Below are 24,697 nucleotides of genomic sequence, written 5' to 3' on the forward strand. Positions count from 1 at the left end.
CTGCAAATGTTGTGAATGTCTTCATGTGAATTAATATGTTCAGTACCAGCAATGAAAGCATAGAAGAGCTCCATACCCAGGATAATGGTCAAGAGATCCACTAAAATCTGATTCATCGCACTTGGAAAATTTTGCTGAGCCTGGTGTTTCATCAGTGTTGTGCTGGTGTACTCAAATGGCCAATTGGCAGTAAATTAAATTTATCATCCAGCAGCTGCATCTAGATTTCCTTTCCAGATGTCTTGGTCCTGCCTTGCCTTTGGAGTATTCATCACACTCTCCGAAGCTTGTTTGATGAGATGTTTGTCCTATGCTTAGCAAGCATTTGCAGCATTAGGTCTCGGCATACATGCTGAGGATTCAGCATTGATTCAGTTGCTCGGCATAAGTTGTGCACATTGCTGCCAGCACCTTGTTGAGCAAACACGCAGCCCTATTTTGGGATGACCTACAGAAGGGCCCAAGAAAATGTAGTCTAAACAATCTGGCACCACCCCCAAGCTTTGGCAAATTTCAACCAAAATTCATTTGGAATGCATGTCCAGTATAACACTGTATTACCTGGAATTGTCCCGGACGTAAACTGAATTGAATTAAGAAAAAAAAACATCCATTGTGATCACAGTGATGACTCCATCTACACCTCACTCTCCGAAAACATGGACCATCTTCTATCTTCTCATCCAAACTCTCTCTTCCTCTTATGTGGCGACTTCAATTGTCATCACGCCAGTTGGCTAGGTGTGGGTACCTCTCTCACCTGCCATGGGACATCAGCAAAAGCTTTCTGTGACTCATTGGGACTGACTCAATCGGTCAACTTCCCGACCCGGATCTCAACCAATGGTACTCCATCTCTTCTGGATCTGATTTTGACAAATTTCCCTGACAATATCTGCTGCTCTTCCTTCGCTCCAATTGGTTCTTCTGACCACGTCCTTGTTAAAGTGGACATCTCTCTGGCTGTTATCAGAGAACCACCTCACCGCCGTCGAGTCTGGCATTTCACTCAAGCCGACTGGCAGGGTCTCCGAGCAGCCATCAAACTTAGACTGGTCTCCTATCACTACTTTCTCAAACATCAACTCATCCTGGGAATTCTTTCAAAGAAACTTGCTCTCCCTCATGCACAGATTTATCCCCTCTCGTGTTCAGTTGTCTTACCCTTCCTCCCGCCCTTGGTTTTACTGAAGCTTGTGGCGAGGCAGTTGTCCTGAAACAACTTGCCTTTGCCTCATGGAAAGCAAACCCAACTGAGGGCAATCTCAGTTCTTTCCACAAAGCTCGGAACAAGTGTGTAGCTACCCTCAGGAGAGCCAGAAAACAACATCTTTCTCATCTCAAGTCTGAACTCTCAAACCTCTCTCCCTCCTCAAAATCCTGGTGGCGTTTAATCAAATCTGTTTCTGGTGTATGTTCCCCCTCCATCCCCTCCCTTACCTCAAATGGCCGCACTGCTGATTCCACACGTGATAAAGCTGAATGTCTAAACTCGGTGTTTGCAGCTAAATCTTGTGTCCTAAACCCATCACTATCTCTACCCACTTTACCCAGTCGCACCCAACTGTCCCTGGACTCTGTATCCTTTTCTCCTGACAAGGTGGAGAGCTTGCTTTCAAACCTCGAGTCAGATTCTGCAACCGGTCCAGACGGCATCAGCCCTCGTGTCCTCAAAGCCTGCTCTTCTGCTCTTGCTCACCCTCTCTCTGTTCTATTCACCCTCTCATTTTCCCAAGGTCATCTGCCATCTGCTTGGAAATCTGCTAACATCACTGCCCTGCATAAAAAAGGTGCAAAAACAGATCCCTGTAACTATAGACCAATCAGCCTTCTCCCAATCATCAGCAAGGTTATGGAATCCATCATCGCTTCAGACATGAAATCCTTCCTCTTCTCCAATGGCTTGATTTCCAATCATCAATTTGGTTTCAGACCAGGTCACTCTACCCTAGATATGCTGCTACTGCTCTCCCATCAATGGATGGAGGTCCTCAATGCCAGACAGGAAATCCGAGCCGTATCCCTGGACATATCACGTGCTTTTGACACAGTCTGGCACCCTGCCCTACTCACCAAACTCTCTTCCCATGGTATTCAAGGCCATCTCCACTCATGGCTCGCAGACTTCCTCTCCTGTCGCAGTCAACGTGTGGCCCTAAATGGAGTTCTTTCATCCCCTCTCCCTGTGCAGGCTGGAGTTCCTCAAGGTAGCGTTCTGGGCCCTGTTCTTTTTCTGGTTTTCATCAATGATCTCTCGGACTCTCTGGAAAATCCTCTATTTCTCTTTGCCGATGACTCCACCCTCTGCCGTACCATCTGTCATCCCTCAGACCGGCAAGCAGCAGCTTCTTCGCTCACTGCAGATCTGGATAAAATCACAAACTGGTCCAACACGTGGAACATGTCTTTCAATCCAGACAAATCTCACACTCTCACTATGTCTCTTCGAAAGGACCGTTTAAAAAACCAACCCATCCACTTTCTCAACAATCCTCTGGAAGAAGTCTTTTCTTTCAAGCTTCTGGGTCTCACTATCTGCCATGACCTTTCCTGGGAAAGTCACATTTCCAACCTTGCCTCAAAAGCCAGTCGCCGACTGGGAATCCTCCGTCGTGCAAAGTCCTTCCTCGGCCCTCTTGAGCTCCTGACCACTTACAAAGCTTTTGTCCGTAGCCTGATGGAGTACTGCTCTCCCCTCTGGGCTGGTGCTCCTGCCTCCCACCTTTCTCGACTTCACGCTGTCGAAACCAGGGCTTTTAAGATCATTGGCATCTCCCGCAATGAAGCTGAGTCTTTGGGCCTCTCACTCAATCACCGCAGGTTGGTCGGTGGTCTTTCTGTCTTCTACCGACTCCTCTCCAGCCTTGCCCCCCCTGCTCTCTCTGTGATTTGTCCCAACCACATTTCCACAGGGCGCTCAAGGTCCGCCAACAACCCCCTTCTGGTAAAACTACCAAAATCACGAATCACTGCTCATCTTCACTCTTTCATTCCTCTTTTTTCCCGCCTTTGGAATAAACTTCCTCACTCTATTCTTTCCCATTCTTCCCTCCAGGCTTTCAAAACAGCTGTTCACCACCACCTCTTATCTTCCCCCATCCAAATCCTCGATCTTTTCTACCCCCGATAATCCACCCAAGCCCACTTCCTTCAATTCTCCTGCTTTCCTTCCTGAAAGTCCCTTTAATGTCCATCTTCCCCTCGCCATGTTCCCCGTCCCATCCCCATCCCTCTCCCTTCCACAGTTCACCTGTGTCTGTTCCCCAATGTTTTGTCCCTTCCACTCCCGCCCCTCTTGTCTCATGCCTCCTTGCTGTGAGTTGTGTGTTAGCTCTCATACGAGCCTCGACCAAGGTATACAAATTAATTGGCGAGGCTTAATATTTGCATTACTGCCCTCGACGAAACATGATTAATTGCTAATGCGCATCTTGAGGAGCAACACTGTGCCTTCTACTTGAGTGGAAAGGATGAAAGGGACAGAAGAGAGTATGGAGTTTGTTTTGCCATAGAAACAGCCTTGTACCCGTGTACGAGGAAACAGTTACCTGCAGCTCTATAAGCATGTAGACTATCAATGTGGGTAAACACCGCATATTCTCCCATTGCCATCATTTCAGCTTGCACAGCAACTCTTCCAGTTGAATTGGATGATTATGATGCCTTCGATACTTTACCAGATGAAAACATTGCAAGGATACCTCATCAAGATCGATTTATCCTGTTGGGTGATTTGAATGTTTGTGTTGACAATGACTGGTGTGCATGGTGTGATTATTATTGGTCCTCACGATGTTGGAAAGATGAATGAGAATGGCCAGCCCCTTTTAGAACTTTACACTAATCATGAGCACGTATCAAGGCAAACAGCTGAGTTTAAAAAATAAAATAAAATAAAAAGCAAACAAACCTGATAAGACCCACATTGAGGTCTCTGGCATCGGCTTAAGTTTCTCTACGTGCTTCATACAGGGAGTATGGCATGGTGCCATTTGTGGTGCTGGTTACTCACTGGTGCTCTGCAAGACCACAATCACACCCTGTGAGTTTGATTGTGCAAAGCATAAACCCATCCCAAAGCTCGAAGCAGCCAACATGAAACCCCATGAAGTTATGGCTAAATTTCCAATGGTTTTTGAAGACCAATTCCAGGGCACATACATCCACACGCAGCATAGCTGAAAGGTCGATATGCCTTCATGATAATCTTGGATATTGACATCTTCAGTTGCGTCAGAGGCTCAAGCCCACTGGCTGAAAGCAAGTATCGGGACTATTTATTTACTTATTTTTGTAAACCAGTCATTGAAATCGAACTCATTGCACAAATGAGTTACGTCAGGCCCATCTCATGAAACACTTGAAAAAATTCAGGCAATATCGCTGTACTGTTCAGCATGAGACAATAAATTGTACTCAGCAGTACTAGCTGAACCTTTGAATGTATTCAGAAATGAGCAAAAAACATGACCCTCGAGGCAGTACAATGGCATGCACTCAGACCAGTTCCAAGGAAAACTGCACCACTTTTTGAGGCCACTGAAAATCTCAATACCAATCATCCTGAGTAGTGTAGTAGATAGTAGAAAAATCGTGCAAATTATGATACAAGCATCAAATTTGGCATTTCTAATCAAATCTGCCTGATTGGCCATTTGAAAATCCAAGATGGCCACCAAGTTAGCCTCCTGAAGTTGACTTTTTGCTTAGAAGTATTTGTAGTTGTCCGATTTTCATGATCTAAGTGTGGATTCCTATGTTTTCAAGCCTGCTGGATTGGATTTTCCTGTTTTTAAAGCCCCCTGACACACGCTTTTTCTGATTTTGCACATTTGTTTATGATTTTCATACGTTTGCATGACTTAATATGTATGTATGTAGTAGTAGCTACTTATGCATGGGGTGTAGGGGTGTAGTGTTAGAGGTAGTACCTTTGTTTCAGCAGTCAGCCATGTCCCTTGGATGGACTACTGTCACTGATCCTCATCACTGGCCCAACTCTCATCTATGGCTCCAAGAAGTTGCTAGTGCACGTCATCGGCCACACCCTGGTAAATCGCGTTGGCTTGCGGGCTAAACTAGATGAGGATAGCACACAGAAGGTCTCTGCATGTGATGGAGTACATCTAGCTCTAAATTTTTGAAGTGCACGAAGTTGATGAAACAGATGTGCTGATTGAATCCAGGCCACTTACCAGTCCTTTAATCAACATTTCCAGTTCATCGCCAAGTAAGAATTTCTTGAAGGAGTGATTGTCGGGCACTACCAAGGCACATTGGTGACATCATTGCTGTGAAACTCAGTTTGGGGTTCAGTGTCAGCGAAGTAGGAATTGTATGTTGGCATCATTGTTGGCATCATACTGCAACAACTTACTGGTGTCCCAAATGTTGCCAAAGCAACCCCGGATCAGTTAGGCAGCCGCACCTGAATCGACAGGACGTGCCAGCGTGGGAGAGCCGAGCCAAGGATAACGGGGTTTTAGTTATCTGGATGGTGTACAGATCGCACGGGACTTATGACACTGGATAAACGATTGGACTAGGTGTAGGGCAGATGCATAAACCTAGTTGTATCCCATACAGGAAAGTGTCCATTATACATGTACAGGGTGGTAAAAGGATAAACCCTCGACCCTGAACGTCATGCTGGCCATAGACACGAGTTCTACTGGTAAATCATGGAACACTGTCTGGACCAAGTGTTGCCTCTGTCAGGAGGCTAAAAAAGAAGATCTAAAGTCCCCCCAGGCCAATCCTGCCATAAGAGGAGATGATGGGTATATGAACTTTGCAAGGAATATTCCTCTGTTTCACTCACTCAATGCCATACCCTCCCTGCGCTTCAAAGATATTTGATGACTATGCTAAAGAAGACATCATCCTATGGTGCCAGGTACGAGAGGGTGGACGTAGTATTTGATGTGTACAAGAAGTCAAGTCTGAAGTCTGAGGCAAGGTCGAAAAGGGGGCAAGGAATCAGAAGAGTGACAGGAACCAGTAAGACCCCAAGTAACTGGAGAAGCTTTCTTCGAGATGACAGCAACAAGACTGAGCTGTTTCACTTCCTTGCGGAAAAGATGTGTGAAGCACAGATGACAAGCACGGTCATTGTCACAAAAGGAGAAGATGCCATTAGCAACACAAGGAAGTCACTGGATGCTGTGTCTCCATGTTGTCATGAAGAAGCTGTCACTCGAATATTTGTACACGCCAGGGATGCAACGACGGATGGTAGCAAGTCCATTATCATTAAGGCGAATGACATGGACGTACTAGTCATAGCAATATCTGTACTGCCATCCTTACAGGAACTAGGTCTTGAGAAAACGTGGATTGCCTTTGGCCAAGGAGGCAAGGTGCGATGGATTCCAGTCCATGAGGTAGTTTCTGCAATAAGGCCTGAGAAAGCTCGAGGGATCCCATACTTCCATGCGTTCACTGGATGTGATGTCGTGTCTGCCTTCCGCGGTAAAGGGAAGAAAACTGCATGGCAGACTTGGAACGTCTTTGCTGATGTTTCTGAAACATTCACCAATTCCAGCCAACATCCAACATTGATTCGTAATCTTGACCTGGAGAAATTCGTTGAACTCATGAATGACAGATCAAGCGCAGCCACTGGTGTGGACGGAGCAAGACTGGATCTCTTTGCCCGAAAGCAGAGGCCGTACAACTCAATTCCACCAACACAGGCAGCCCTCAGAGAACATGCAAAGCGTGTGGCCTATCAGGCTGGGATCATCTGGGGCCAGGCAAACATCTCCAGTCCAGACACGAGCAGTCCCGCTGAATGGGGATGGATACAGAAAGGAGAGACGTGGCAGATATGTTGGACAACACTACCCCCTATTGCAGCCAGCTGTCAGGAACTGACCAAGTGTTCCTGTAAGAAAGGTTGCAACCAGAGATGCAAGTGCTTTCAGTCAGGGCTCCCCTGCACAGCACTCTGCAGCTGCATATGTGGACAGTAGCAGCTGGAGGAACATTCGCATGGTATGCATAACTTTAAACATTTACTAGCCAGGGCCTGGTTGCAGAAAGTCCTTGGCTTCATATGACAATCATTAAAGTGGTGCAAAATCAGAAAAAGTGTTTGTTAGGGGGCTTTAAAAACAGGAAAATCCACTCCAGCAGGCTTGAAAACATGGGAATCCACACCTAAATCATGCAAATCGGACAACTACAAATACTTCTAAGCAAAAAGTCAACTTCGTGAGGCTTACTTGGTGGCCATCTTTAAAAATGGCCGCCATCTTGGATTTTCAAATGGCCAATCAGGCAGATTTGATTAGAATCCCCTGGAGAACAAATGTGCCAAATTTGATGCTTGTATCATTTGCATGATTCCTCACAAAAATTGCTGTTATCTGCCCCACGAGAGCAACCTGGTAGCTGGGTAGATTGTTTTAATGATTTATACTTGTGCAGAATCTCTGTCACTGAAGAATCGTTTTGATCGATCCCAGAACCAGAACGATCCCAGAACTGGTGGTCTTCAATAAAGACAGTTGGGGTCCGTTTCTGTGTGTGGGCCCGTCTTTTAGTAGCAACTGTTAAGTGCCTTGTACATTATTTGCATTTCATTTCTATTAGTCATGATAACTCTGCTTCTTACATGCTCCCCTCCTTCCCTACCTATTATAAATAAACCCATGTGTTCAATGTATCAGTTCGTTTTGTGTTTCCTTCCATTGGTTTAACACTGTGCGTGTTGGAGAATTAGCCAGGCTGTTGCCGCTGTAAAGGGACATTTGGACCGACGAAAGCTCGGTGACCATCGGCTCGGGTCGCACACGGTTCGAGTACGATAGCGTCTTGTTCCGTACGAGCATTGTCGAGGGTGAATTTCCCCGGTAGTTGGACGATGTGGGCATTTAGGTAAATTGAAATTGGCAATCGACCCTTCCCCACGTGGTCGACCTATTGGTGAACTTCGGTCCGATAAGGAACCCGTCGGCTCCGGAGTTATCCGGGGTGACGACCTATATATATTCCGGGTGATCGGTGGAGCCGACTCTACTGCTCCATCTGGTGGTCGTGCTTGTCGCCAATACCCGGCCCCGCAACAATATAGCGCGATGTCTCAAAATTTTATGGATGGATTCGGATTAAACTTGGTGGACACTGGACAGGTTGGGTGTGTGATTACAAATTCATTCGATTTTTTTTTTTTTTTTTTTTTTTTTTTTTTTGTGAGGATCCAGTTCTGAGAATTTGTTTTAATTTTTTTTTCAGTGATTCTTCACCAATGAGAGATGGCACCAAAAATATATATAGCATGCTATCTCAAAAAGTTGTGGACGGATTGTGATAGAACTTGGTGGATGAGTTTGGGAGATGCCGAGAACAAGCTGATTTATATTTTGGTTCAGGTCTGGATGTAGATCTGGTCTCTCGGTGGGATACAAAACGTAAACTGTTCAGCCTGGTGGAGGTATGCGCTCGACTGAGTGCCATTCTAGTATTTTATGGTTTTCTGATGTCTATTGGGTTGGGCGTTTGTTGTCTGTTGGGTGTTTGGATATGGACACCCAGCAGGATTAAAAACAAAACCTGTCAAAGGGCGGGGGAGCTCCTTGTGAGCCAACGGCCATCCATATCTAGTGCCCAACTGTGTCTGTGGACGTCCTCCTGCAGTTGGGTTACTTTTTTATTAGGAGGTTGGTGGCAGGATTTGTACTCCGGCCACCGTAAAACCTTTCATTCCGCAAAGCACAAAAACGCAAAAAAAATCTGAAAACCCACTCCGTGGGAGTACCTCCTGTGCAGCTTCCCTTCGCAGGGCAGCTCACCGGATGACAGGATTGGGGCAAAGCCTTCGGGACCCCCAATCTTTGATGATAGGAGGGAAACCACGGGGTAACATCCCTGGGTCAGATTGCGGGAGAGTGTCGGAGTGGTGCTGAGGTGTCGTCCACCAGACGGCGGTCTCCTTGGGTTAACCTGAGGCGGTCCCTTCGGGTGGGTGCCTGGAATGTCCTATCCCTAAGAGAGGATGATCACCTGTCTCTGTTGTCATCTGAGCTCAAGCGTTTGGACATCGGGATTGCAGCTCTCCCTGAGGTTCGGAGACCGGATTGCGGCGAGATAATGGTGGGTGGTTACACCGACTATTGGTCTGGTCGCTCTGATGGTTGCCATAGCCAAGGAGTTGCTGTGGCTGTGTCCAATAAGCTGACCCCCATGATAATTGAGGTAACACCGGTCAACAAGCGTGTTATGAGATTAAGGATTCGTCACTCCTTAGGTGTCATTTCCCTGGTCTCTGTTTATGCTCCGACTGAGGCGAGTGATCTCACCGTGAAGGATGCATTCTACGCCATGCTAGAGTCTGTGGTTGATCAGTGCCCCAGACGAGATACACTTCTAGTCTTGGGGGATTTCAATGCATCGACTGGAACTGATAGGGATGGTTATGTGATGTGTGTTGGTCCCCATGGGTCAGGAACTATGAACCAGAATAGCACTAAGTTCCTTGACTTTGCAAGAAGTCATGGACTTCAGGTGGCTGGTTCATGGTTTCAGCGCCCACAAGCTCATCGCTGGACTTGGTATTCCAATGCTGGCAGTGCGGCAAAGGAGATTGACCATGTCCTCATTGACGGTCGCTGGAGGATGATCCAGAACTGCAGGGTCTACCGGAGTGCTCAGTTCCTCAATACTGACCACAGCCTTGTTGTAGCAACTCTAAAGCTGCACCTTAAATCCTGGAGAATGGTACCATGCCAGCCTAGGCTAGATGTTGGCAAGCTCAGGGATGAGAGAGTAGCTGAGGAGTTTGCGAACAGGCTGAGTGGACACTTGGGGGGTCTGGGTGCTTTGGGGGGTCCTGAAGAGTTGTGGAGCGCCTTCAAGACCACCGTCCTTGATGTTGCCGGTGGATCTCTTGGAACTCACCGCAGGGCAAAGAAGAATTTTGTCTCTCAAGGGACACTGGATACCATTGACCAGAGTCGCAGGGCCAGGCTGAATTGCAGAGCTGAGCTGTTCAGGGAGCTGAGGCGTAAAACTGTACGTGTGCTAAGGGTGGACAAGGAGGCCTATGTGCGAGGAATCTGTGAGGGGGTAGAGCATCACCTGTGGACAGGTGATTCTCGTCCCGCTTACAGGGGAATTCGTGCATTGCGTTCATCCAAGCCCATCCCTCGGAGCACTGCAGTTCGAGCAGAGAGTGGTAGGCTCTTGACAGAGGAGTCTGAAGTGAAGGCCCGCTGGGCCGGTTACTTTGAGCGGTTGTACCAGGCTGATCCCCCAGCTGTCGAGTTGGACGTCAAGGGTGTTATAATCCCTGTTGCTGACCCTCAAATCAACTGTGGTCCACCTTCGCTTGTGGAAACACGGGCTGCGGTGAACCGGTTGAAAGGGGCCAAAGCTCCAGGGATCTGTGGCATCCATGCTGAACTTCTCAAGGCTGGTGGAAATGCTGCACTCGTGTCGTTGCATGCAGTTTTGTGCTCTGCCTGGAACACAGGCATCAACCCAACTGATTGGAAGAGGGGCCTTGTTGTCCCTCTCTGGAAAGGGAAGGGTGATCGCCAGGACTGCAACAACTACCGAGGGGTGACGCTGCTCTCGGTGCCGGGCAAGGTCTTTGCTCGGATAATTCTTGATAGGGTTCACCACCATCTGCTTGAGCACCAGCGTCCAGAGCAGTCAGGCTTTACACCAAAGAGGTCAACGATTCACCGTAACCTTGCTCTTCGTGTCCTCACCGAACGCAGACGAGAGTTTCGGCAGGGACTGCTTGCAGCCTATGTTGATCTCTGTAAAGCGTTCGATTCAGTGAATCGGGATGCTCTCTGGAGGATTCTTGGTCTTTGTGGGGTGCCACCAAAACTGATCGATCTGATGTCTGAACTCTACTCTGGTACTCAGAGTGCTGTGAAGTGTGGTGGTACCATCTCTGACTTATTTCCAGTTGTTACTGGAGTTCGTCAGGGGTGTGTACTGGCCCCCACACTTTTCAGCACTTGTATGGACTGGATTTTAGGGAGGATGTCGGAGAGATCAAGCTGCGGTGCATCGTTTGGGAATGTCAAGATCTCGGACCTTGATTTTGCAGATGATGCAGTTATCTTTGCGGAGACTTTATATATCCTTTTGGGGGCCCTCGAGGTGCTGAATGAGGAGTTGGAGCCGCTGGGATTATGGGTTTCTTGGGTCAAAACTAAGATCCAGGCTTTCGGTGACATCTTGGATGCTGCTGTCCTGTCTGTGTCTGTTTGTGGTGAGGATGTTGAGGTCGTGGAGAGATTCACTTACCTTGGCAGTGATATTCATGTCTCTGCTGGCTGAGTCAGAAGTCAATAGATGTCTGGGTCGGGCCTGGGGAGTCATGGATTCACTGGATCATGGGGTGTGGCACTGCCGGTACCTGTGTGGGAGGACGAAAGTCTGAGTCTTCAGGTCCTTGGTACTTCCAGTCTTGCTCTATGGATGCGAGACTTGGACTCTGACCAAGGATCTGTGACGGAGACTTAATTCCTTTGGTACCAGGTCTCTTCGGAGAATCCTTGGCTATCGCTGGTCGGATTTTGTGTCCAACGAGCGGTTGCTGAGAGAGACTCAGATGATATTTGTTACCTACATAGTCCATGAGCGTCAGTTGCGACTGCATGGACATGTGGCTCGTTTTCCTGACGCTGATCCTGCTCACCAGATTCTCTCAGCGTGAGAGTTCTCAGGGAGCCTCGTGAGTGGAGGAGGCCAATGGGCCGACCACGTGCCTCGTGGTTGCAGCAGGTTGACCATCATCTCAAGGAGATGGGGATGGGCCTGGCATCTGCCTGGGGGATGGCCAGACGGAGGCCCCTGGAGTGATCACGCCACCCGACGTCGGGGCCACACCACCCGATGTTCAGCCATTGGTCGGGCAAAAAGGGGTGTGAGCCTCTCCTGATCCGAATTCCCTCCTAAAAGGAGTCCACATGCATCGCGCTTGGGGGTGGGGCCACACCACCCGACGTTTAGCCAATGGTCGGGCAAAAAGGGGCTTGAGCCTCTCCTGATCCGAATTTCCTCTCCCGTAAAGGCATCCATTTGTACTCGTGGCTCGACGCGTTCGGCAACAATTACCGAATGGTCCTGCACAGCACAACGTTCGGTGTTGGCAGGTGGTGTGGTTGATGGGTGTGGAAGGAGAAAGGCGAAGGTGGTGGGGGGTTTGCTGTGGTGGTTTGGTTGTTGGCGGGCGTCGTTTGGGAATGGCAGTGAAGCGATGTTTGCGGGGTCAGTTGTGGAGGTAAAGAGGCGAAGGTGGTGGTGTTTGAGTTGTTGGCGGACTTATTGGTCCAAAATAACGATAGAGAAAGAAAAATGGCTAACTCAAAGCGTCGCAGCCCGGATGAATTACACATATTCCCTCTAAACGACGGGTGTGGACTAACTACACATGAACTTATCGATATATCTAACCTGAGGACCTTTCTGGTGCATTGCAAATTTCCACAGCCGTGAGAATATCAAATGTGGCGGCCATATTGAAACTCAAGATGGCGGCCACCAGGGGGCGTTTCAGAGTTGGGTCCTAATCGAAAAATGTTCCTACTGGGGCCCTCCACCTATCTGCAAAGTTTCATAATAAGTGAAAACCAAAGAAATACATCTGTGGATACCAAAATATTTTTTAATTTTAACAATTTTCTGGAACAAATGGTACATTATTTCAAAAAAGTACAAGGGTGCCAATATTTTTGGCCACAACTGTATGTCCTTCCATTTGATGTTCAGAAGCACCTTATCCAGATACACAGTCCATCACTGGTAGCGATCCGTCAGGAGTCTATGTAGCACATGCCCGTCCACTCGGGTCATGCACCGACCCACATGGTTGAGAGTTTGCAGTACGTGCAGCTTGCCCGTTCATCAAGCCGAGAAGGTTCTCCAAGTCTTTCGTTGTTCAGACACAAAGCCCTTGCTCTCAGTATTTTTTTTCCATGTATTTCCAACTTCTTTTTGAGCTTTGTGAGCCATTTCAGTTTACAATCCTTTTCCTGGACACAAACTTTCTTTCTCCCCAAAAACGGCAGTTTCCTGAGTTTTGTGCGAATGCGCACCAAGCATTCTGGGGCAGATTATGTGATTTTTTTTTAAGCCTTTTATTCCTTCTCCGCTACCTACAAATACCTTTGTGTTAACAATCTGCCTTAAAAAGACAGTCATTATGGCACAGGGCATCCACGTGACCCTTTGCATTAGCATTGATGGCACTGAACTCAGTTAAGTTCTGCTATTTTGGCTCTACCAATACCAGTTCTGCTCCATAGGATGCTGAGATTATTATTTGTGTCAGAAAAGCTTCTATTAGGTTTGGTAAGGTGATTGACAAATTGTGGAACAGCAAGAAGCTAGCAATCAGAACCAAAGTTTGTGTGTTTGAAGCATTTGTTCCTGGCACATTACCCTGCACCATTGAATCCTCATGAACTTGCAGTCATCATAGTGGGGAAACAGCTAAATATAGCATAACAATTGTGCATTTTGTGAGGAAAGCACCATATTTGGCACACTAGTAGCCTATCATATTGTGACTTCCACAGGACTTGAACAGTCCCGCCAACGTAGAATGAGCCGAAAACGATGGAGGCGGTTTATTTATTTATAACCCAAAGATGGCGGTTTTAATCGCTCTACCGCAAACGGGACGAGGAAGGTGGCACGAGTCGCTTTTCACTGAGTTAATAATGTTTATTTCTCTAACCAGAAATAATAAGACTCGGCAAGAGGAGGGATCCGGGGCGATTCGACGGGATGGTGGTGTGGGTTCGGGCGTGGGGAAAACACAAACAATTCCAATGGATATACAAATCTCAAACCCTCCAAGGCGCCAGGCACACACACACACACACACACACACACACACACACACACACACACACACACACACACACACACACACACACACACACACACACACACACACACACACACACACACACACACACACACGCACACACAACGTAGCTGGTCCTGGTGGTCAGGCTGGCCCGTGGTGTAGACGCAACAGTCCCTGGATTGGCGTCGGACGAGCTGGCGTTGCGCTCATCAGGGGCAGGAGACACCGTGGTGCTGTCGACCTCCTGGTCTAGGCCCAAGACCGCTCACAGCCACCAGGGAGCCAGTTCTGGCACCAAGTTGCGAGCAGGAGAGGGAGGCAGGTCCGCCCGCCGTTCGACCCCGTACTCCGAGCCAGCAGAACCCCAGAGCCAACCGAGGTGAGGCACGAGGCACAGCAAGGCCACGAGACACAATCAACCCAGGAACGAACCAGCGCAACAATTGAGCACGCTCTGAGCACAACAGCCTCGACCAAAAGGTTTTTCTTTATCGATGATCTTCTTCCGCCCCTTCTCCCCGAACAGAACCTTTTTATCCTCGAGTCCTCGTCACTTCCAATCGAGCCGTTTTATTGGCCCTCCGCCGTCGCCTTCCACCAATCGTGATCACGGGGCGGAGCCATCCGCAGCACTGTCCTGTGACGTCACGGCAAGCCTCTAGGGAATACTAAAAGGGGTTTACGCAGACACACTTACCCTAACCCGTCTCCCTGTCTAATGACGTGACAATTATCATTTCCCCCTTAAAGAAATGGACATTTACTAGACAACTTATCACCACTGAATTGCTACTTATTACATCGAGATCCTGGTACAACTCGAACAGCATGGCATACCTAATTAAACATCCTAATTACCCTTTGAATGCATACTCCCCCCTCAAACGTAACAATATTATGAACAGATTTGGATATTGGGCCATCTCAAAATTTTTGATGGGCAGTGGAAAATGGCTGGCACAGCCATCAGCGGCTGAATTTGAGATTGCCCAATATCCAAATCTGTTCATAATATGATAGGCTACTAGTGTGCCAAATTTGGTGCTTTCCTCACAAAATGCACAATTGTTATGCTAAGTTGCCACACTATCATAAGAAATGTCTTCACAATTTCCATCTGTGGTGCTTGCATCGTTTCCTCAGTATTAGACTTGGTGCATGCTATGACAAAAGTCCTCACACAATTATTCTAGATGGGTGCAAGACATCAAACCATGGCACCATCCTGGAAAAGAGGTGGCAGGATATGTCCACTGCATGGAGGATGTGTATATTCCCAAGGACATTTGCTATAGTGAACATTTAGATTCTCCATGTTGAATAGGGCATCCCAAAATATGATTCAACGATGTGCTGAAAAGAAATCTGCGGCAATTTGACATTTATCCAGGTACATGCTTGGTTGTAGCTGACGATCTGTATCAATGGAAGTCTGTCCTACACCAATTGCTTCAGTAGCAAACCAGAAGTTTATTCACGATAAGATAGCCAAGGGAACTGCTAGAATCAAGCCAAAGACTATGGCAGATGCAGAGCACAGAGATTTCTGAAAATTGGCAAGTCTGCATATCAATTAATCGCTCTTTACAGCTCCATGCAAGAAAATGCTTCCCTCAGCACCGACTAATCCTTTGTGGATGGAAATTGGCAATGATATTGTTACAATAATGACTGTACCACCCGGATTACAGCGCGTGCCAGTGATGTCCCCTCGAAGCTCAGGCATCCTGGGAGTTATCTCCGGCAGTCCCAGGTCACACATTAAGGAGACCCAGTACTGTTACAATATTTATATGTATATGTATGTATGTATGTATCTGAAAGCATTGCACCAGCATTGTCAGTTGGCAAGTTGAAGTGACTTTCCAGTGATCTCCCTTGTGGCATTACCATGACATCATTTCCAGCCATCTCAGTGACCAATGGTGGATTTTGGAATTGTTCTTTTCTTTTCTTTTCTTCGCTTATTGCCCCAACCTATCTTTTCTTTTGCCAAAAGTCAGAATGTTTATCCCAATTTTGCAGTCTAAGAAAATGTCTTGTGTGTCCTTCCAGGTATGTGTGGATATACCAAAAGATACTTGTTTGTATTTTTCAGAAATAATGCCTTCTTCAATTATCCCACTGCTTCTGTCACTGTCGCTCGCCATCTCGCCATCGCTTGCTGCCCCCAAAAGTGACGAGATCACTGAACTCCCCGGTCTGCTAAAGCAACCAAGCTTCAAACATTACTCTGGATTTCTCAATGCATCTGGGACGAAGAGACTACATTACTGGTGAGTCAAGATTTATGGCAAAAATAAATAGTTTACATCGTCAACCACATTGAATACAATAGGTAGGCAGTGGTCACAAGAAAATTCAATTAAAAACCGTTTTTTGGGGGTTTGAATTTAGTAATGCTTTACATAGCTATAACCGCTTAACTATAATGGTGACCATGAGCCCCTGTTCCTCACCACACGTGCCACAAGGGTCCTGACAAAATGTGTTTACGTGCCACACACCCACCTTTTTTAGGTACTCACCACACAGTTATGGATATCTCCAAACTGCAAGCAGAGAAACCATAATGTCCAAATTGTGCACACCTACTCAGTTACAGTGTGTGTAAAATAGAACCACCCACTAAAGGGGTGTTTGCTTGCTTCCTGTGCGACGATTCGCACTGTGGTGTTGATGTTGCTTCCCCAATTATGAGGCACTGCCTCTGGATATTGCTACTTGATATCTGTGGTGCTGCAGTGTCTGTGGATCTGCACTTTTTCCTTCAAGCACATTGTGGTTTGTTTACATTTGGGCAAAGAAGTGGGCTCTGGTGAAAGCTTTGGCCATTGTTTTCTTGCCACTTTCCTTTGGTTTTGTTTAATGTCAGAGCATAAATGTGTGTTGATGAGAAGTATTTATGAGAATATGTTTTGATTTGAGGTGGAAAAGCAGCTTTTTAGGCAATATTTAGGTGAAATGTTGCACGCAGATGGATACCATAAATGGTTGGTATAAACATGTTCTGTGAAGGACTGGTCATCGATACATTCCATCACACCACTTCCACCTCAGTTCCCCTTTGTTTGTGACTTCCCTCCCCAACATCCCCATGATCTTTGAACAGGTTCTTAAAGGTCGAGTCAGTTGAGCCACTTGTTTTGTTTTGCTTTACCGCTTGCTGCCTATGGTCCAGAAAATGAAGCACATTGCTTTGAACTCTTCTCCAGATTGATAGTCAGAATGGGTGGTGATCCATAATGCAAGAGTGGGGGTGAGGGGAAAATATTTTTGAGTTGAAAATAAATATTTTGCATGGCCACATATTTTATAACTAAAAGTTGGAACATTTGAACTTGAACTGCCCAAATCTATCGCTGCAAAATTTCCTGTCAGTAGGTATACAAAACCTCCACACAGAATATTTTTGCTTTAATATGTGGGGTGCAAAAGTATGAGTGAGCCTAGTGTTGGCTAAGTGGTTAGGGTGGCGGCTTGGGATCCCAGGGTCCTGAATTCAAGCTCCGTTGGCCGCTGAATTAATACACCAGGGAGTTGACTCAGCTGGTCATCCTTCCAAGGTTGGCGAAATGAGTACCAGTGTGTACTGGTCGAGGGGCAATGCATCAGCGACAGTCGTGCTTCCAAGAAATGATAGCTACTCCGGCAGCTAAGCTGCCGTACGCAATAAGAAGAATAAGAAAAGTACGAGTTCAATAGGGCATTTATAAATTGAAACTTGATTAAAATAAATTAGAACAGCAACTCTGCAAGCAGTTATGCCGAGTACCAAACGCCGCCCGTGCCAACGACTATGCCATCCGACGATGCTTGTTACAATGACCATGCCGTCCTATTTCGTCATTTTTTTGAAACTATATTTCTCATTGCTGGTTCGTCTTAAGAACTGCCACTTACAACTACAAGCGGTGATTTCTACGTGGGCGCTTACAAAAAATGTGAACGATGAGGAATAAATTTTGAAAAGGATGACGTCCCAGTTCACATGGGTTGGCAGCCATATTGGATTGAAGGAAAACCGTTAAAAACCATTTTCTCTGAAACTACTTGACTGATGAGGATTTAGTCATTAAACTTTTATCGTCATAGGAATTCAATGATGTACCTAATGTTTTGCATTTATTGGTTCAGCGGTTTGACAGAAGATGATTTTTTAAAATGTATTAGCTTCGATCCAATTTAGCCACCCAACCACATCACCAATGGTGCTTTAGTTATCCAACTTTATTTATCATGGTTAGTCCATCATATAAATGAATTTTCCCATCGATTTGTTAAGCGGTTTCGGAGAAGAAGATTTTTTAAAGTGTCTGTTTTTCAATGTTAATGTGGCTGTCCAACCACACGACCTATTATGTCATAAATTTAAAACTCGACTCTAACTGGGTAGTCAATCACATTTGTTAAGTTTCATTTTGATCAGATAAAGTTCATTTTTCGATTCGGTATGGCTGCCAAACCATGTGACGACATTTTTGTGATCACTCGTATATCCCCAAGGGTAGTCGATGACAAAGTTAAAGTTTCGCATCATTCGGTTCAGCAGTTTGAGAGAAGGGTTTTGAAAGGTTTTTGCTAAAATCCAATATGGCTGCCAAGCCATGTCATTGATTACATCATAAGTATCAAGCTTTGTTCCACATGGGTAGTCTATCATACCAGTAAAGTTTTGCATCAAACTGTTCAGCCATTTTGGAGGTGTGTGTGTGTGTGTGTGTGTGTGTGTGTGTGTGTGTGTGTGTGTGTGTGTGTGTGTGTGTGTGTGTGTGTGTGTGTGTGTGTGTGTGTGTGTGTGTGTGTGTGTGTGTGTGTGTGTGTATATATATAATCTTAAAACGCGTGGAGTGTGACTAGCACTCCCCCGATCCCCATTGGACACAGTCCTACACCAAAGCGTCACCTCCAACACAGAGGCCTCGGCCCGGTGACTGTTTGACAGACAAAGATTATATGGTCAATATCAGTTAAACATCAAACGAAGCTACCGATCCGAATTTTGGGCTCATTTGCCCTCATCACGATGGCATACCGATTAAATATCTAACCAATGATGACTGCAATCGTCGTTTATACATCAGACGCACCTCCTGACTGTTATGGTGAGCATCGCCACGGATTATGTCTCGCACGGTAAAACTGCATAATCCGCACAGAGCAACCGTCCGTTGTGCTCTGAACATCTGATGGCCACATTGGAAAACTACTGTTAAGACGTGATTGCTTTGAGTGAGACAGACTCCCAACGGCCAGATAGAATCATGCAATGGTCACATTGAAATGTCAGGTGGTGAAACGCACTACGCAGGTGTTGGAATACTGATGTTCGCATGGCAAAAAACTGCTGCTGCGGCGAAGAGTGGCAGCAGCAGTCAAGACGGGTCTGGAGGAGAGTCGGTCTGTCGGGGTTCGGAGTCTGTCGGGGAGCTGCAGAGAGGAGAAGCCGGGAACGCGGTCGAGGGCGCAGTGGAGTCTCTCGTCACGGGACCCAAGCAAGCCAGCTATCCTCTTTCCCCAGAGCATCAACAACCCCCCCTGTTTCCCCCTGCGCTGAGATAGTGCGAAAAGGGGGGCCCCGTTCCCACCCCATTCCAAGCAGTGCCAACGAAACCCGCGGAGGAACGCGGAGTCGGGGCACCGCCGCCATTTTGCGGCTCATCACAAGACGGGTAGGCTCCACTCGGTTTCGGCCCCAGGCTCGTCTGCCCCCTTGTCGTTGAGGGTGGCCCTTTTTCTTTTGCTTTGGAGTATATGTGTTGTCGGCGCCGTCTGAAAAGTAAAACTGTGTAAGTGTTGCCGTGTGCTCGCGTAGTCGGTAGTAGATCTGCATTGTGTTTCTTTTGTTACATTTGCTTTTGGTGCATAATTGTTGTGTTTCTTTTACATTTGCTTTTGGTGCATAATTGTTGTAATTGTATATGTGTGCTTTCCGTTTGCCGCGGAATAAATGTGCCTTATGTTGAACTGTTTTTCCCGTTTCGCTTCGTCTTTTCTTTAATTGAATCTCCATCTTTAAATTCATTAAATTGAATTTAATTGAATCTCCGTAAAGGGTTGGTCGTGGGCTAAATATGCCCGAGAATTAATCGGAACCGTCGAGGTTGACGATAACACCGCTCGGTTATCCCGATAGTATGGAACGGGTCGCTTAAAGTGGCCCGTGTCCGAAGTCGACCTGCGGCGAGGTGCGATCGCCCGGTCTACCCTCCGTGTGGGTACTTAGGTAGGTCGAATTTGGCGAACAACCCTATCCCACGCGGGGGGCCGATTGGCACGATCGTGGTGAGGCCGAAAGGCCCACCCGTGACTAGTTCCCGGCGTTAGTCCGAGAGGGTCACGACGGAATTGTCCGTTCGGTGGGCGACGTGCCGCGATTCGAGTTACGTGGCCGCTCGCACGCCGGCGGGCGCGAATTCGCAACAATATATATTGCTTTGCACAAAAAGAACGACAGAGGTCTGTGCGGAAATTGCAGAACACTTGCACTAATCAGCCATGCAAGTAAGATCATTTTCAATGTGTGTCAATGCAGACTGGAAAGAACTGCCAGTATCAAAGTGAGAAACACACATTGTGGCTTTGTACACGGTAAGGGCACAACTGATGGGATCTACCTTCTGATATGTGTGGCCCTGGCTTACTATGGAGGCAAATGCCCTCTCCACTTATTTTTGTTGACTAAAAGAACACATTTGACTGTCAACCATGCACTACTATTTGCAAAACTGTGGGAATTTGATATAGAAGAGGATGTGATGCGACTTACTGAGGATCTCCACATCAACTGAAATGGTCAGCTCTGTTGGAAAGGCTGGACAACAAACGAATTTGAGATGCCATTTGGAGTACCGCAAGGCTGTCCATTGTCCACTGTACTCTTCAGCCTCGACACAGATAAGAATGCACATCACACCTAAGGGCACCAAATGCAAGTGGTATCTCCATAAAGGAGACTCTAGTGATGATGGTGTGATGCAGAGCTGACGCAGAAGAGATGCTTGCTATCCTGGGCAACATATTAGATGGGCATGGGCTAGTCCATCCTGAAAAGATGCTTTAAAAAAAAATTACATTATTTAAGACTCGTAGTAGAATTGCTACACACATATGGACATAGACGAACATACGCGACACATCGCAAGAGAGTTTGATGGGATAATCGGCCATTGAGCTTGGGGAAGTGCGATCACTTCCCAGGGTACTCGGTACCAGCAACGTCACAACAATGGTGCTGCTCTTCTCACCGCACTCAGTGGGGCATTTCTTAAGAAGAAATTTCCTCCTCCTCATGGATGCCAACTGATGGGGATTGTCCATGCTCCATCCTTTTAAATGCTGAACGTCGAGCAAGGAAGCACCACGTCCCATTTTAAAAGTCTTTGGTCGGACTCTGCCAGGGTTTGAACTGCCTACTTTCCAGACTCAGAGCAGACGCTCTAACCATCACACCACCGAGTTTGGTTAAATGAGTTCAATAAAAGACACACAATGAAGTTAACTTTATTAATTTGTATATCCCTGTCTCCTTTTGACTCGATCTCTATTTACTCCTGTTTTCAGTTCAGTGTTTGTACAATTATTTTCTTGTATTGCAGTCAATTATAACTTCTAGTTGCAGGTGATTGAACTTTATATTCAACTCTTAACTTCCCTAATTTTGACAGAACGAAAAGCGATGAACGAAAAATTGAAATTTTGTTGTGCATTTTATGGTTTGGTTGAACATTTGACCATGGGGGTGAGGTTGTTTTTGTGGAAGGACCAAGAGTTTTCTTTTGTTTATTTTTGAGTGAATTTTCTTTTGTTTATTATAAAGTGACGCCTCGTTTGCTTCTGATTCACACGTACTAAAAAAACATGAGAGTGAGTGAACCGAGTACAGAGAGCAGATTTGTGGTTGGAGGCTGTTTATCAGTACCAAAAGAAAAATTTTACTTTTTCTCCAGAGACAGAAATACTGTATGTATAAATGTATGTCTGTAACAAGACCCGATCACATCTCTCACCTGCAATTAGAGGGAACAACCAATCAGCTCTCACCTAATCAATTATTACCACAGGCGGCTCGGAATATATATCGATATATATATATATATATATATATATATATATATATATATATATATATATATATATATATATATATATATATATATATATATATATATATATATATATATATATATATATATATATATATATATAAGGTTGAAAGTGTGTCTGTTTGTCTGTGACCTATGCACGCGAAAAGTACTGGACTGATCCTCACCAAACTTCACATGCTGACAGAACATGTACCCGGGAGTGTCCTGATGTAAAAGAATTGTACTTCCGACTTCCGGTTTCCGAATTATGACGTCATAACCTGATTTCGTAACGTTAATTTTTCAAGTTCAGCCGATTGACATGGGGCCAACGCCATATACAAAATATCTAACATATGATTTTAATTTTTTGTTTGTCTGTTTGTTTGTCTGCACGCTCTAATCTCCTGAAAGGTGAAAGATAGGAGCTAACCACTGAAACAAAAAATGTTGGGATGGGCCACAGGAAGGTTATAGGCTATATGGCAAGGCCCCAAGGCCAGCGGGGGTGGGGGAGGGGTTGTGTTTCCCCCTCACCAACCCCCTTAGCCTATGACTGCCATGGCCCAATAGGGAACCGATTACTGTGCTCGCGTCAGACTTATGTATAGAAGATTAAATTCATTCAAAAAGAACTTGGGCAGCCCCGGGTGTATTCACTGTGTGTGTGTGTGTGTTTGTGTGTGTGTGTGTGTGTGTGTGTGTGTGTGTGTGTGTGTGTGTGTGTGTGTGTGTGTGTGTGTGTGTGTGTGTTTGTGTGTGTGTGTGTGTGTGTGTGTGTGTGTGTGTGTGTGTGTGTGTGTGTGTGTGTGTGTGTGTGTGTGTGTGTGTGTGTGTGTGTGTATAATGCATACATGAAAATTCCTTTATTTTAATGAGTTCCTGATTAATGGCCAAATGGACAATTGAAGGGGACAGACATAAAGAAGACATCAAGTCTGATAATGCTGTTGGATCAAATTTCCAGAGCTTTTCCCCTTTGTCGGCTTTCTCAAGACTATCTTTCTTGTAACCAAGAGGCGAGTTATTGTTGCTCCTGACTTTGTTTTGACTTATTGTGGAATTCAATTAAAAGTTTCAGAAAACACACGTTTTCCATTTTTTTCTCTTTTGCAGTTTTATTGTTCCAGACTTCTGAAAATCCAAAATGAGAGGCATTTCTGCCTGGCACCATGGTCTGTCTCTTGGATTGCTGATGTTTCTCGCTGATTTGGGAGGCGTAAACAAGCACAAAAGGCACAACAGCCTTCCATCTCCACATATTCTATGCATTGGTTTTTCTTTTTCGATCAAACTTTGCTGTGCTCTTTATTCGCACAAAGATTCAGCCTGACAGCAGGTGTTGGCAGGAGCACAGTGTGGGCTTCAACCTCCAATGGGAGACAAGGTTGCAATAAGTGGATGGAGATTTATTGCTAAGGCAGGATTTCGGAAGCGATATGATCAAGGGAGGCCAGAGTGTGTGAGTGGCACCAGGATGTCAGGGAAGATTCGTTGAGAGAAGTGTAGTGGTGCCAGTCAAAAGCTGATAAACAAGCCAGCAGTCTGACTGATACAGAATGGGGCCCATCCTCATGGTCCCTCCACCCTTTTTCCCAATCAATCAATCTTGTATTGTTGCCATGCCACCACTCTTCAAGATATGAAGTGAATGGGATAAATCTCTGACGAGAAGGCAGAACTTGGCAATTGATCTCTTCAGTTTGAGGATGTGTTAATTGTGTCTCAATGAACACTCATTGGGGTAGCTCTGGTGTTAACAGAGTTTGCAGTTCGACGTGTACAGACTGGATGGTCCTGTTGGTTGTGGCGATCAACCTGATGTGAACAGGATTTTTGAATGTCGCTTTGAAATTGACTTGTTCGTACTCTTGTTAAAAAGGCATTTTAGCATCTTTACCAGTGCAATAAAGCAGATAATAAACTATTTGTGGTTTCTTAACAGACGTAATTAATAATTTTTCTTTAGTGCACTTTGCGCCGTGTTTTGGCTTTTCACAATTGTTTCTACCAAGAGTGACAAACATTACATTTCACACTTGTTTACATTATGCCACCTCTGAAATTTAACTTTGTTATCTTGTTTATTTTGGCAAGGAATTAGAACCACCAATAACAGAAAGATGTGGGGGTGAGAGGGGGTAATAGAAATTGGCTCTAACGATTATTGATTCTTAACAATGTTGTGTTTATTTTGATGCTATCGAGCATACTGAAATCGAATTGGGTTTTGATGCTATTGAGGTGCTGCATGTTCCATTTTTAACGAGAACTGCACTCTGTAGAGGAAACCTCCGCCAGGCTGAACAATTTACGTTTTGTATTCCCCTGATAGGCTGGATCTGCATCTGCATCTGGACCTGAACCAAAATCTTATCGGCTTGTTCTTGTCACCTTGTCATGGTCCATCCACAAATTTTTGAAATAACATACTATGTATAGTTTTTGGCCCGATCTCTCAATGGTGAAGAATCACTTTCAAAAATTGAAAAATCCTCGAATCCAGATCCGGATCTTCACCAAAACGAATCGATTCCTCTTTGTCACATACTCAACCTGACCACTGAGTTTTGTCATCATCTGTCCACAAACGTTTAAAATATCCTGCTTTTTATATAGTTTTTGGCCCATCAATGGTGAAGAATCGCTGAAGGAATTTTTTTAAATTCTCATATCTGGATCTTCACCAAAATCTAATCAACTTGTCCTTGTCACACATCCAACCTTTCCACCAAGTTTTGTCTGAATCCGTCTGTAACTTTTTGAGATATCC

The 24,697-nt window shown here is 45.8% G+C and overlaps 1 protein-coding gene across 3 annotated transcripts in view; it reads left to right on the top strand.

Moving 5' to 3' along the window:
* Positions 1-24,697, top strand: part of CTSA (cathepsin A) — a 144,193-nt gene that overhangs the window by 73,382 nt on the left and 46,114 nt on the right. For 2 of the 3 annotated variants that reach the window (XM_085845389.1, XM_085845390.1), the window contains exon 2: positions 15,936-16,113. In XM_085845389.1, coding sequence (XP_085701515.1) covers positions 15,936-16,113 — 178 coding nt within the window. Of the gene's footprint in view, positions 1-3,991; positions 4,043-15,935; positions 16,114-24,697 lie in introns of those variants that run through there. The other variant, XM_085845391.1, reaches the window with a different exon arrangement.

This window comes from Eptatretus burgeri, chromosome 11 (genome assembly GCF_056783735.1).
Source record: "Eptatretus burgeri isolate ZD-2024b chromosome 11, Ebu_testis_v1, whole genome shotgun sequence".
NCBI classification, from domain to species: Eukaryota; Metazoa; Chordata; class Myxini; order Myxiniformes; family Myxinidae; genus Eptatretus; species Eptatretus burgeri.